This window comes from Poecilia reticulata, linkage group LG20 (assembly GCF_000633615.1).
Source record: "Poecilia reticulata strain Guanapo linkage group LG20, Guppy_female_1.0+MT, whole genome shotgun sequence".
Lineage (NCBI taxonomy): Eukaryota > Metazoa > Chordata > Actinopteri > Cyprinodontiformes > Poeciliidae > Poecilia > Poecilia reticulata.
In genome coordinates this window covers 15178165-15191946 of record NC_024350.1, presented here as the reverse complement: position 1 = coordinate 15191946, position 13782 = coordinate 15178165, and the positions used below count along the sequence as shown (strand labels likewise).

At 39.8% G+C, this 13782-nt stretch overlaps 2 protein-coding genes across 3 annotated transcripts; both read left to right on the top strand.

Moving 5' to 3' along the window:
- Positions 1-74: 74 nt before the first annotated feature.
- Positions 75-5173, top strand: cops5 (COP9 signalosome subunit 5). The gene is made up of 8 exons (XM_008396237.2): positions 75-350; positions 817-1051; positions 1868-1996; positions 2850-2915; positions 3037-3122; positions 3212-3323; positions 4042-4190; positions 4942-5173. The coding sequence occupies exons 1-8, from the start codon at positions 214-216 to the stop codon at positions 5036-5038; spliced, it is 1011 nt and encodes a 336-aa protein (XP_008394459.1). The 5' UTR covers positions 75-213; the 3' UTR covers positions 5039-5173.
- A 2618-nt stretch (positions 5174-7791) lies between these two features.
- On the top strand, positions 7792-13672 carry ppp1r42 (protein phosphatase 1, regulatory subunit 42). 2 transcript variants are annotated; one of them, XM_008396239.2, is made up of 8 exons: positions 7792-7945; positions 9118-9313; positions 9402-9568; positions 9671-9809; positions 10248-10364; positions 12568-12685; positions 12826-12960; positions 13270-13672. In XM_008396239.2, the coding sequence occupies exons 2-8, from the start codon at positions 9182-9184 to the stop codon at positions 13437-13439; spliced, it is 978 nt and encodes a 325-aa protein (XP_008394461.1). In that variant the 5' UTR covers positions 7792-7945; positions 9118-9181; the 3' UTR covers positions 13440-13672. The 2 variants fall into 2 exon arrangements, with proteins under 2 accessions (XP_008394461.1, XP_008394462.1); XM_008396240.2 differs by lacking the exon at positions 7792-7945 and adding an exon at positions 7964-8118.
- Positions 13673-13782: the final 110 nt, after the last annotated feature.

The following is a 13782-nucleotide window of genomic DNA, read 5'->3' as shown; positions in this document are numbered from 1 at the left end:
CCGAAGCGCTAAGACCAAAGGTCAACATTTTTTCGTATTGGCATGTTGGTTTCGTCCAACTGTCATGGCTTCCTGAGCGAGTGGATGCTAGGCCCCAGCAATCTCTGGAAAAACACCAGTTTTCGCCTTTTATTTGAGGAGGAATTTGTGTTTTGTTTTTTTGTTTTTTTTTAAATACACATCAGGTGTCGTGATTGGCCGTTAAATTTCACCATGGCCGGGAGCAGCACGGCTCAGAAAACATGGGAGCTCTCCAACAGAATGCAAGAGGTGCAGAGCATCGATGAAATTTACAAGTATGACAAAAAGCAACAGCAGGAAATCCTCGCCGCGAAGCCATGGACGAAGGAGTATGTTTGACTGTGTTGTCTGTTTTTGCTGAGCATTTGTGTAAATCGATGTTTGGGCTTCTTTGTGTGGTATTTATTCTGTTAGTTCTGGTAAAAAAAAAAAAAAGAAAGCTTAGCTAGTTAAAAGCTAACATGCTGGTTGTCCACTGTAGCAGCAGTTCGTTGTTTGTTTACAAAGGTCTACATTTGAGTTGTGGCTTCAGTAAACATATTCTGAGGCAAGAGATCGCCTAGATCTGGAGTCATAATCATATTTATCTCACTTTACAGAAAACATTGTACATGGAACGAGCATTTTTGTAGCCATTTATCTCCAAAGTGTGTATGCGAATCTATACACAAGTATGTGATTATGGTTATAAAATGAGAGTACGACTTAGAGAAGTGATGCATTAAATCGGATTTACTGCAAAAACAGTTTAAATAGATAAAGTTCTTATTTGTGGTTGATTATTTGTCTCTCCAGTCACCACTACTTCAAGTACTGCAAGATCTCAGCTCTGGCCCTGCTGAAGATGGTGATGCACGCCCGCTCCGGTGGAAACCTGGAGGTGATGGGTCTCATGCTGGGGAAGGTGGACGGAGAAACCATGATCATTATGGACAGCTTTGCGCTGCCAGTGGAGGGGACAGAAACCAGAGTCAATGCCCAGGCTGCAGCCTATGAATACATGGCCGCCTACATCGAAAATGCCAAACAGGTGAGAAACTGGCAGGTTTGAAAAAGTAAAACTTTCTGTGGATTGCTACCTGATTTTTCTGTGAATTTGTTATTGTGATTCAAGAATAGTTTAGTAAGTCACTTCTTGATCAGAGCGCTTTGTCTTAGTTTGAACAGCAACCAAACTATAAAATAAGCCGCTACAAGGTAAAACTTGCCTTTAATAAACCCAACAGCTTACAGACTTTTTTTTTTTACAGCAGTTTATACTTGTGTTTTAGAAAAGCTAACATGATGGAGTTACCACTCTTTCACTATCAACCTTTGTAAATGGTTAATATGTTAATACTATAAACTTAATTCTAAAGTTCTCTATCCTATTCCCAGGTGTGACATTTCTAGTTAACAGGCTAATTATTCCTATCTTATCTGTCCCAGAAGGTTTGTGTTTTTAAAATGTTCTTGTACCTTAGAGTTATTGAAAAAGCTGTAAAAGAAATTCTCCCAAGTAAAACATTAAGAACAATTCAAACGTCAATATTCAGTACTTCTAGTCAGTCAGCAGGATGTTGGTAATTATAAGAATATATTTTTCAATCATCCCCCCACCACCCAAATAAATCAGTGATTTCTCTCTCATAGATTTTGCAAATTTATTTCTGTAAGTTGAAACTTTTGAATGGTGAAAAACCAAAATAAACCCCTAAACTACCAATGATTATGCCAAGGTAGACTTTTTTTTTTTTTTTTTGTCTGACGTCATTTTTAATCAAAGACCATGTTTAAGTATTGTCTTGCCATCAGTATTGCTGTAAGTTTAACTTTTCAACATTATGCATGCAATCTGTTGTGTTAGGTCGGTCGGTTGGAAAATGCTATTGGCTGGTACCACAGTCACCCAGGCTACGGATGCTGGCTGTCTGGCATAGACGTCAGCACTCAGATGCTCAACCAGCAGTTTCAGGAACCTTTTGTGGCGGTTGTGGTAAGGCAGAAATATAAAAAAAACAAAAAACTTTTATTTACATACTGTCTTTATAAAGTCATTGAAAAGCTGTACATTTATTTATCTTAATTTTACAATTTAGGTCTTAAATATTTCATTAAAAGGTCTTGAAATATATTGACTTCGGTCTTAAATTTGTACATTTGATGATTTGCAGCTCAAGACGCAGGAAGGCAAAAAGCCCTCTCACATCAGACTTTCAGCTTTCCCTGCAAAAGCGCTCTTGCAGCTCAGTCTGTTTTATTGTATTTTAAGCAATTAAAGTCAAAGTTTTCATACGTTCCACTTTATGAAACTTTCTTCAGAAGAAAGTTTATATCAAAAAGACTTGACTATAAAAGATTGATTCTAATTGTTTGGTATTGCCAAAATACACAAATTTCCGATTTAGAAAAGTGAATTTTACTTACTTAAATAATGGAGTGGGTCATATATAAACTAAAAAGTGACTAAATAAGCTGCAGATTTTAATTTTAAGTTGCTTATACAGGTCTTAAATTCAAATTATCTTTGTATTAACTTTTAAGTCCCTAAAACATTCAGAATCCCTGATTTAAAAAAAAAACGCAACATGAGTAACTGAGATTTATTTATGTTTGAGTGCAACTTTGTAAGTTGCGCTGTACATTTTGTTGTTGTTGTTGTTGCAAACATATCCTTTGTACACCTCATTTGGTACAGCAGCACTTAAATGCTGGCGGCGTCGTATAATGAAGTGTGTATTTTCAGCACACTGACAGCCAGAGTGGGAGGCTCTTGGGGTCCAGATTTGAGCGGTCCCAAGAGGATCGCACGACCTCTGACTTTGTTTCCCCCCCCCTTTCTACTGTAGATCGACCCCACTCGGACTATTTCTGCAGGGAAGGTCAACCTCGGTGCCTTTAGGACATACCCAAAGGTAAAGCAAAGACGTTTCCTGTTTAAATTTTTATTTATTTTAGTAGTTTATTTTTTTAATTATTATTATTATTATTATTTATATTGTTCATAAATGTAAATAATCGACCTTGAATTTTCAGGGTTACAAACCTCCAGATGAGGGGCCGTCAGAATATCAGACAATCCCTCTGAACAAGATAGAGGATTTCGGTGTGCACTGTAAACAGTGAGTACATTTACGTTTAAAATGTCGCTCTTGCATTCTGATCCTGCCCCTCGCGGCTCATATTTTTTCCTCACACGTATCCTATTTAGGTATTACGCCCTGGAGGTGACTTACTTCAAGTCTTCCCTTGATAGAAAGCTCCTGGAACTCCTCTGGAACAAATACTGGGTCAATACCTTAAGTTCTTCCAGCCTGCTGACGGTATGTAAGCAACTTCAAGAATCAAAATGCGCTCTAATTGTTTGGCATTTTGATTTATGGTTAATTATTAGACTATAACTCATTTGGACATGTGGTCGCCAGCTTGTGATGTTGTGATTTATTGCCGCATATTAGCCAAGTCCCCGTGTTTGTTGGCTTTAGTAATAAGCTGTATGTGAACTTTTTAACACAGTTTAGAAGTAAAGTTGGACGAGATTCTTTCCACCCATCCCCCCACCCGTCCTCTGCAGTTTGGTCTGAATATTGAAAACCCATCATGCCAATTTGCATTATGGCTGTTGTAACTCTGTCCTGCGCTCCTCTAAATACCTTCAACAGACATCAGGCTTGTCCAAGCGGGGAGCTCTTTGACGTTGTGGAGGAAGATGAATTGACTAGATGTCAAGAACAAGCTGCTCCGCGGGGGACAGGCTTTGTCAGTTGCTACACTGTCCCCCTCGTCAGGGGCCCCACCCCGAGTCATTGTGTTTTAATTACCTTCTCCACTATAAACACGGCCTCACCTTAAGCAAACGTTTCGCCGACGTTCAGTCATTCACCGCGGCTCGCGAAGTGTTTTCAGCAGCTTGTTGGGCAGATTAGTTGCCTGTTCTTTATGTGGAAAAATATGTTGTCTGGGTTTTTTTTTTTTTTTGGCAAATTGTGCATGGGTTGGTTTCTTTGTGTGTAAGTGAATGTTTGTGTGCTGGACGCTCAGAACTCGGACTACACCACGGGCCAGGTGTTCGACCTGTCGGAGAAGCTGGAGCAGTCGGAGGCCCAGCTGGGCAGAGGCAGCTTCATGCTCGGCCTCGACACGCATGACAGGAAGTCCGAGGACAAGCTGGCCAAAGCGACGCGAGACAGGTGGATATCTTTTTATTTTAAAAAGAAATCCGTCGCACTTTTGCTTTGAACCACTTTATGTTTGACTTAACTGCCTACTTTACCTTGCAAATGTAGTCAAACTCGTAACATAAGCTGTACAGTAATGGAGATGGTTTCTGGTGTGTTTCTTAACTATTTGAAAGTAAAATTATGAAAGTTATAGTGAAGTTATTGGAGAATTTCAATTGATACTTCTGTAGAAATTTTGTTTTCACATTACTGGAAATCTTTAAAAAGCAACCCCACAGTACTGTGTTGCCACCACCTATGTTAGTCTTATGTTTTCAAAAAGTTTAGATTTTGTCTTAGTAAGTAGGTGACTTCTGCAGGCAACTGGGTGCACATTCTGGTTCATTTGGATCTAACACAGTGTAATGGATTGAAAAAGAAAATGCATTCCTCATTATGCTGATTTTTATATGTAAAATGTCAAAAACAATGCATCCTTTTCCTTACGTTGACTATATTTTTTCACGGCCTATTACTTAAAGTCAAGTTGTTTGATAAGCTGGAATAATTTTAAACTCCATACATCTGCTTTTTAAAATATTTAAACAGTTATAAACATTATATATTTGTTCTGCAACTAAACAATATATTTTTTATGGAAGTCTATGGAGCGATTCTCATGCAGATGTAACGTCTCTGTAATGCCTCCCTCTATTTTTTAAATTTTTTTTCCTTGCCGCTGCGACTGCTATCCTTCATTTTTCACTCTGCTTTGTTTCAGCTGCAAGACGACCATAGAGGCAATTCACGGCCTGATGTCCCAAGTCATTAAAGATAAACTCTTCAATCAAATCAACACGTCCAGCAATCAACACTGAAACACAATTTTATCTCGAAATAATTTCTTGTGCATGGCTGGTTGTATTCCTGCTTAGATTACCACCGTTTTTGTTTGAGAGGGTTTTTGTTGAACAAAACTGCAGTAAAAAGAAAATAAAATATTGAAGGGACCATCCTGCGTGAACATATTTTTATGTGATCTGTCGCGTTGCAGCTGGCAAAGTGGATCATTTGAATAATGTAGTTAAGGCAAACATTACTGTCCAAATACTCTAAATACGCGGTGTGTATTTAGGCTTCTAAATGAAACATGTTTTAGGGCAAATCCCTCTCCAGCAAAACATTTAAATAACCCTCTGTGGTCACATTTGGCTCCCACCGCGTCGCAGCATTACATAACCGAATGACGAACTCCAGCTCCTGCACAGGCTCAGCGGGGATCGCCTTGCCCTGCCTGGGACGTCCCTGCGGGGGCTCACACGCTCCGCGCCGCTCGGCCCTCGGCGGCAGACGCGCCGGCGAAGCCGCCGGCTGCGGTGGAGGCGGTGATGCAGCGCAGAGGCACGGGCCGCGCACACAGGAGTCCATTCACCCCGGCGTGTCTGCTCTTCATCGAGGCGAACGTCCACCGAGTCTGCCTCTTTTTCCCCACTTGACAGCTGTTTTGACTTGCGTCCGTGTCGCGTCTTGTTTTTCGGGTATTGTAATGGTTTAATGTGCGTTTGTAACGTCGTGTGTTGCAGAGGAGAGAATCCCGGCGGGGCCTCGGAGGAGATGCCTGGTGTTTCTCATACGCGTTTGCTGTGGCACAACTGCTTGTAATGATTTTCTCGAACTATTATCTAAGTTGATCTTCAGGTTCACGGTAGAAAAATTGAACCCTGCTATATTGAATTTAATTATGAATGTAAACTCGTTAAATAAGGTTTCTGCAAAAAACCCACTGATTAGCTCATGCTTTTGCCAGATATGTAAATGAATTGTGTGGATGTCTGTCCCAGTGCTGATGAAGTATTTAAAATATGCACGGCTAATGTTGTTTTCCCTTATTCCCCATTCCTCATTATTTTAGATTCATCGAAACATACTGAACTTGTTCAGTGTGTAAACATAATGATTATCTCCAGATGGACATTTGCATGCATGACTAAAATTGCATTAGGAAAAGCCAAAAAAATCCATTAGCCATATATATATATTGTTTTCTTTGTATTTTAACTCCACAGTACGTCCCTATTCCTTCAAAGGGTGAATGTATTAAACGTTTGACACTGCCATGAGTGCAGATGATTAATGAGATTAGCAGCTATCGATTACGGACACCGAAAGAAGGTCCTGTAGTTCAAATGTCCCAGGTAAGATGTTGAGATGTTTAGTTTGGGCTGGTGACGAATTAAGCGGCAGCGATGTGTGTGAAGATGGAGAACGCAGCCCAAAAATGTGGAGGTACAGAACACTTCCTCTCCGCCATGTGCTCCTGCATAAGTAGAGGGCGGTCCCTCCCTCAGGAAGCTCAGGTCAAGGCACGATGTAGATTAACAATGCAGGGGTCACTGCATGTGGTGGGTTCCTGACTCGGTGTGTTTTACTGAAATATTATCTCTGTAATGTAGCAATAACAGGGAAATGTAAACTGCAAAACAGTTACTTAAAAATAAAAAGTTTTAAGTAGCTCCACCTGTGTATAATGCTGGTAGATTATAAAAATATAACTATTCGTTGCTAAACTCACATTTGCCAAACCAATAATCCCACTTTGTCCGTTCCACTGTAGCTTTTCCTCACACTATTCAGTATAAAAGAAAAATTGTGTTTTAAACTATTCCTTTTTAATACAATCTAAAAAGTGTTAATTGTTTTTGTGAAACAACAATTTACCTTAACACCCATAAATAATAAAACTTTAAAAGCAAAATCAATACTATGGAAATCAATTTATTAGTTCTTGGAGGGAGTATTTTGTGTGTAAACTCATCTATTTCAAACTAGCTGCTCTGGAAAAGGCCTCAAAGGTTTCTTGGTGAACAGACAGGTCAAAGAGAATAATATAGAGATATTGAAGCAGTTTTAGGTCATAAAACAATATACAAAGGTCAAAGAGCATTAATAGGAGTGAGGCACCTGAGAGGCCCTTATTAACTCCGGAGATCAACAGCTCGGGTAGGAGAGTCTGCTGATAGGACAACTACTAGATAAAGCCAAAATGCAATGCAAAAATCAAAATATGGTGAACTGAGCCTCTATTATATATGCCACATCGTGTGGCTGTCATGCTGTGGGAGGGCTTTTCTACAGCAGGGTCAGGGAAGCTGGTCAGATTTGGTAGAAAGATAGATGGAGCTATAAGTATTGACCTCTCATTGGAAGAACACCTGTAAGAGGACGCAAAGATCGCTTCAGACTGGAGTGGAGTTTCCAGTAGGACCCCAGATATACTGATATAATTTGAAATCAATAGCTCAGGTAAAGTCCAAACCTGAATCCTATTGGCAAATCAATAACTTAGAAGTTGCTATTCACAGACACTCCAATCAATCGGTCTAAGCTTTTTTTGCAGAGAAGAATGAGTAAAAACAAGTGTTTAGATGTCTATAAGGATATGATGCCTAATAGACTTGAAGCTAAGAAGTTATACAAAGTACAGGGAAGTGAATTGCACGCAACTTTTTCAGCTTTTCATCTAAAATGCCTTTTGATCTTAATAATACAAATTAACGTAACAAAATGTTTAAATGATGTAGCTTTGTATTTAAGGGCTTATTTCCAATTAAAGTCTTAAAATTAAAAAAAAAGAAAAAAAAGCAACCATTTCCGCCGTATTCTGTAGATTCCGGTTGCTATTGTTGCGTTGTTTCCATAGCAACCACGTGCTAGTAGCAAACAAACTTTGTTTGCGACGGACTTTCTAACTTCTCCGAAGCTGCTTCATTTCCATAAATCTCAAGGTATTTGCTGACCTCGACCGGAAGGAGAAATTTGTTAGTTTTTTACTCCTTTTTGTGAGGAGGCATTGCTTTAAATGTTTTTGTTATTCAATTCAATTCATACTAAACGTGTCGTGGTGCGCTTTTAATGCAGCTTTAAATTAAAATTTCACCTCACCTTACCTTATTTAAAGGTAAGCTATGAGTTTTGCACGTCATTTATGAGAAAGGCGAGAAATAAAAGCTCTCGCTGTGTTTTTTCGATTCGGTAACTTGTCTAGTTGGCTGTTATATTTGATTGATTTAAGGATTTGTCCAGAATTGGACAAGAACGGAAAGAGAAGGTATACAGAAAAATATTTATATTTCCAAAATTTATTCCATGGACTTTTGAGATGAAATGTGTTTCAGATATTTTCAAGAATTTAATGTTATTTGGTTTCATTTTGTCCCTTATTTGTTACCGTAGAATGCATTTTGTGTTGCGTTAACGTTCTTAATATTGTCAATTGTTTTCATTTGTTAATTTGTATGTTGTCTTAAAGTGGGTTATGTGCAACTTCTCCTTATATCTTAAGATTTTTTTTTATTTATTTAATCTCTTTCACATCCCTTTTTAAATCAAATTATATTTGTTTACAATTATTAGATTTTTAGTATATCATATGTCTCTGATATCACCAGGACCTCCCTGCACTTTTTGGGCCCTCGGGCGTGTGCCTAAAGGCCAGTGTAGCAATCTGTCAGTAGCCACACATGCTGACAGCTGTTTATTTAGCAGGTGGAGAGGTGATATATAGTAAAACCTATTCCACAAGCAATGTAAAATCAAAGTGCAAAATTTAATACCTTGGTGTAAGGTCAAGCTCATAAAAAGTCCCTTGGGATCCGAACACAAGGAAGCAGAGGAAGCAGTTCAGACTGCACATAGAGGGGGGTCACTATGGTTACAACACAAACTAAGGGGTCACCAAAGCATTTGCCCTCTTAGAAAACGTTTGCCTCTTTGAGTATGGTGAAGTGTTTTTTTTTTCTCACAAGTTACTTTTAATTATAAATTTGCAACAAAAATAGATATTTAGATATCTGATTTTTTTTTTTATGTAAATACTGAAGCTATTTATAACTAATAGACAGTTTTTACGAGGAATTTGTTTGTTATTTCAGCTAATCTGTGTTTTTCTTATAAACAGCTCAGGTCAGCGCTGTGGGCTCTGCGATTGACTGAAGAAGGACCCTTTCTGAAGCCAAGACAACATGGCATGTCTGACCGTAGATCTCATCGCAAAATCTGGAAAACACTTCAAAAAGAGAAGAGGCATCTCTCTTCTGCATTACCTGAAGACCCTCACCCATCTCCACTTTTCCAACAGGAACATTGAGGAGATTGTGAGTATAGCCGACGCCATCACTAATCCTCCGCTTCTGTTTGTTTCCCCAGCTATTCGTTTTAAGTTACTTTTGAATTTTCTTTTAGGGAGATCTGTCCATGTGCAGGAACCTCACCGTGCTTTACCTGTTTGAGAATCGCCTAACAAAGATTTGCAGCCTGGACTTTGCCTCCAACCTCACCCATCTGTACCTGCAGAACAACAACATCACTCACATGGATAATCTCTCCAACCTGAAGAAACTCTCCAAACTGTGAGCGCAGACGCTATTACATGGATTTACATTCTGTGTCGTGTTCTCAGTTTGAGCTTGAAGGCAATGTAGGGGATTTTCCTGCTCGTATTATTTTTCCAGGTATCTGAGTAGGAACAGAATCTCAGTGGTGGAGGGTTTGGAGGAGCTCAGCGGACTCAAAGAGCTTCATTTGGAGAATCAGCAGCTGGAATCAGGGGACCAGTTGCTCTTTGACCCTATGAGTATCCTCGCTCTTGCTGTATGACCTGCATTTCACATTGCGCGGTGCAGAAATAGCCACAAAGTTTGCTCCTTTTTTAATGAGTGTCTTTTTTTAACATTGATACCAAAGAGGTTTCTGTTAATCCTGGTTGTTTAGACATCTTAAATAAATAACTGTGAGTCTCTGCAAACTCTGGAAGCTAATACTAATACATATTTAGCACCAGCAGTAGTTCTGATATATAAATGGCAACAAATCTAGATGCTTCAGAAAACTTATTGTCACGAATCTATGTGATTTTCCAACACATACAGTAACCTTCCAATGTGTTTCTTTTAAGAAAAGCTTTAATTGCATGTCACTTTCAATCTTTCTGACTTATATATAACTGCAGGATGATTTAACTTCGAACGTGTTTTAATGCATCAGTAATATGAACTCCTCTCTCCCCACTGACAAGATTTCTTTGCGCAGGAATCTCTTTGTGTGCTGAATATTAATAACAATAACATTGAGGACATCAAAGACCTGTCGGTGCTGAAGGAACTCGAGCATTTTTCCGCCACTAAGAACAAGCTGCTTCATATCGACGTAAGTCTTCGATTGTTCATTCTGTCACCTCAACTGTTGGGAGATTATCTGGTAGACCAAAGCCGAGAGAGGCGTGAATGTGAAGTGTAAGAAAAGTTCATGATTTAATTTTATTTATTTTACATCTTCGTAGAGACATTTTTGCTCAATCTTCTTTTAAAAAAAAAACAAAAAACCTCCAGGTAAACCAAACTGAATGGAGAACACAGACTCACGGAATAGAAATTGGATTTGATTAGGCCATTCCAACAAGCGGACATCCTGTATCCACTCATAACGCGGGAATGTCCCAAACTAATCCTAATTTTAACACATCTGATTCAAATGGTCAAGTTGCCTCCTTCATTTCGTTTTTCCTCACATCTTCAGATAACCTCTGTCCAGATTCCTTGCTCCTTCTAGAGAAAAACATCCCCATAGCATGATGCTGCCCACACCGTGATTCACTCTGGGGATTGTGTGTTTAAGATTATATCCTCTACATAGCATTTGGCAAACTTTCAACACAGCTACTTATGACTTTCTTGCAAAAATGGCTTCAAATCTTCAAGTACTCACAAAGCAGCTGGATTCATACTATCTTAATCACAAGGAGATTCTGTTTTTTTTTTCTTCTTTTGAATGCAAGTGCTTGCTCTGAATTTTATATAGGGGAATCAGAGGGAAGGGAGCCACCTTCATGCAAACCGTCACCGCCTGTCACATAAAATCTATAGCACGTAGCACGTTGGGGTGTAAAATCCTTTGCATGACATGATAGGAAAGTATGCAGACGACGTGTATTAAAATCACATTCATTAGCTGACGAAATTGACTCTGTTATTGCTCGGCAGCTTTCTGCAGCGGTGTGTGAAATGATATGGAGAGCAGGGATGTAGGGAACCAAATCCTGCAAAAACCCTACCAGAGGTTTCCAGCCTGCTCGACGCGCAAAGGATCAAAATTATGCAGCAAATCAGCAAGCTGCTCCCCGGAGACTTTTCTCACTGACAGCTTTTAACAAGCACAAGTTTCTCTCTTTCCTTGAAAGGCTGGGGTTTTTATTTTCTTCTTCCCAACCCCGAGGATCCAGTGTTTGATATCCTGAACTCAGAGAGAATCACTTAATGAAGATTTGTCTAATACGGTGAAACCCAGAATTGATTTGCAAACCAAAGAGGCCGATTTAAAAACTCCACAATTCTGACAGCACTTTGCAGGCATTTTATAACCGACTTATCCTTCTTTAATGCAAATAAGCTCCTGTTTTTGACCATCGACGCAGGTAACTCTAGTGTACGTGTCACTCCCAGCAGATATTTCCTATAATTTATGCAACCCGTCTATCTTCTATTGATCCTGCAAAGACAGCTCTCTAAAGGATCAATTTCTTTTTCTGCAACATTTGGTGAAAATCCCGAGGAAACATTATGGATTTTTTAAAAATAGATTATGACAGCCAGTCAGCCGGGGTGACAAATGGGGAGCCTCTTCGGAGGCTGTTAGCCGCGCGCGGGGCAGAGAGGACAGAGGAATCGAAGTGCTGGTCAAACGCCGGGTTCATAACTGGGCCCGTCAAGCTTAGCGAGTCTCCAGCCTGCGTTGCTCCACACGCCCCCGCGCTGGGGGGCAATTTGGCGCTGGGCTCCTCTTCAGCGAGGACCTTCTGAGTGACGGCCCTGACACGATCATTTATCAAAACCTGGGAGCGCACGGTGCTCAAGGGGTCCCCTCTGAACTGATTGCAGCACGGGCTGGAAAAGTGGAAGCGCTTTGGCCAAGACAGGAAGGCAATGAACAATCAGAGCGTGTCCAGAGAGTATTCATATTTCCAGGCTTGGATTAATGTGCCTTTAGATAAACATACAACTGCAGGCAAGTCGCTGGAGGAGCCAGCCTTGCATCGCCCCCAGGAGAAAACTTGGAGTTACATGACACCGGCGACACTGTTTATTAAAACAGACTGATGTGTTGTTTATGCCTTTTTCTATTGGCCCTTGTACCTCACACTAACCTTCACTCTTACCGCTTCTTTGGCGCTTAATCATGCGTTTGTCTCTGATTTGCCATCCTGCTGCAGACAAAGCGTTAATTTGTTCAAAGTAAAGTCGAAACGATTTCCTCTTTAGTTTCCAGGCGTCACAGTAAAGACGCCGATACTCCCATTTGAATCAGGAGTGATTAAAACAAAGCACCTTAATTTGATATTTTTTCTGCTTTGAAGGAGCTGGAGGACGTGTTCGAGCTCTGGTCGAAGCTGCTCATATTGGATTTGAGTGGAAATCCTGTGTGTAAACAACGAAAGTACAGAGATCGCCTTATAGTTGCGTGCCAAAAACTCGGTAAGTGTTATTAATTGTCCTCTTGAGCAACAGAAATACACTTAAATGCTTTAGTCTAGCTGTTTTAATATTTTTTAAAAAATCAGACGTACAAAAAATGGTAAATGCTTTCTTTTTCAATTATATGTTTGTTTGCACAGGCACTCTTGATGGTAAAGACATTAACGATATAACCAGGCAATTCCTTGTTAACTGGAAAGCAGCAAAAGAAAGCAAAAAGAGAACAAAAAAGAATAAAATGTTGAGTTGGGCCGTGGATGTTCATCCTCCCACAAGTGAGTCCCGCCTTATCTTATTGAATCAATTACTATTGTATTGGATTTCTGGGGGGTTAGGGGTTTAATCAGTCTGATTTTTTTATTTTTTGTCAGATTTTGATGTAAAAAATTTTTTTTCTTTTGTGGTTCCAATCCAAAGCAATCTCCCTAATCCACACTGTTCACGTTCTTTACGATTCAGAAAACAGAGAAACCCAAATGAAAGTTGCACATTAGACCCTCTGAGTCATCTTTACTTTCTTTATCCTGCATGTGTTCGGACACGTCAGAATTTCTCCAGTGCATGTGAGCTTGTTTGTGTTGCAGACGGCTTTGAGGTCGCAGAGTCAGAGTCAAGTCAGAGTTCACATCCTCTTCGGTTCCACCGGCCCGACGACATGTACAGCGGGGAGCTACAGGAGCCTCATCGGTCCTTTATGCCGGTTGAAAGCCAGCCTATAAGTCCATTTTCTGAGGTCATCAGTCTGAAGTCCTGAGAATCCCTGCTATCTTCAGATTCCAACACGGCGCGGCCCTGTTTTGTCTAATCACCTTTCATCTTTAAGCCAGATATTCTGTAGCTGAAGTGGATGAACTTCATGGTATATCCTCTAACGATTTGATTTCACCAGCTGACTGAATTAATGACCTGGGAAAGAGTAATGAGTAAAACAGCAGTTTTATCTTCTAGATTTTTAGTTTCTGTACAAATAAATCATTTGCAACTCACGCTGTTTCTTGCATTGCGTGTATTTTTTTTCTTCTCTCGCTCTCTCTCTCTCTTCAAAATGCTTTTTAGTTAAATGAGTGAGCCATTGGATGAAATGTGGCACAATCTAA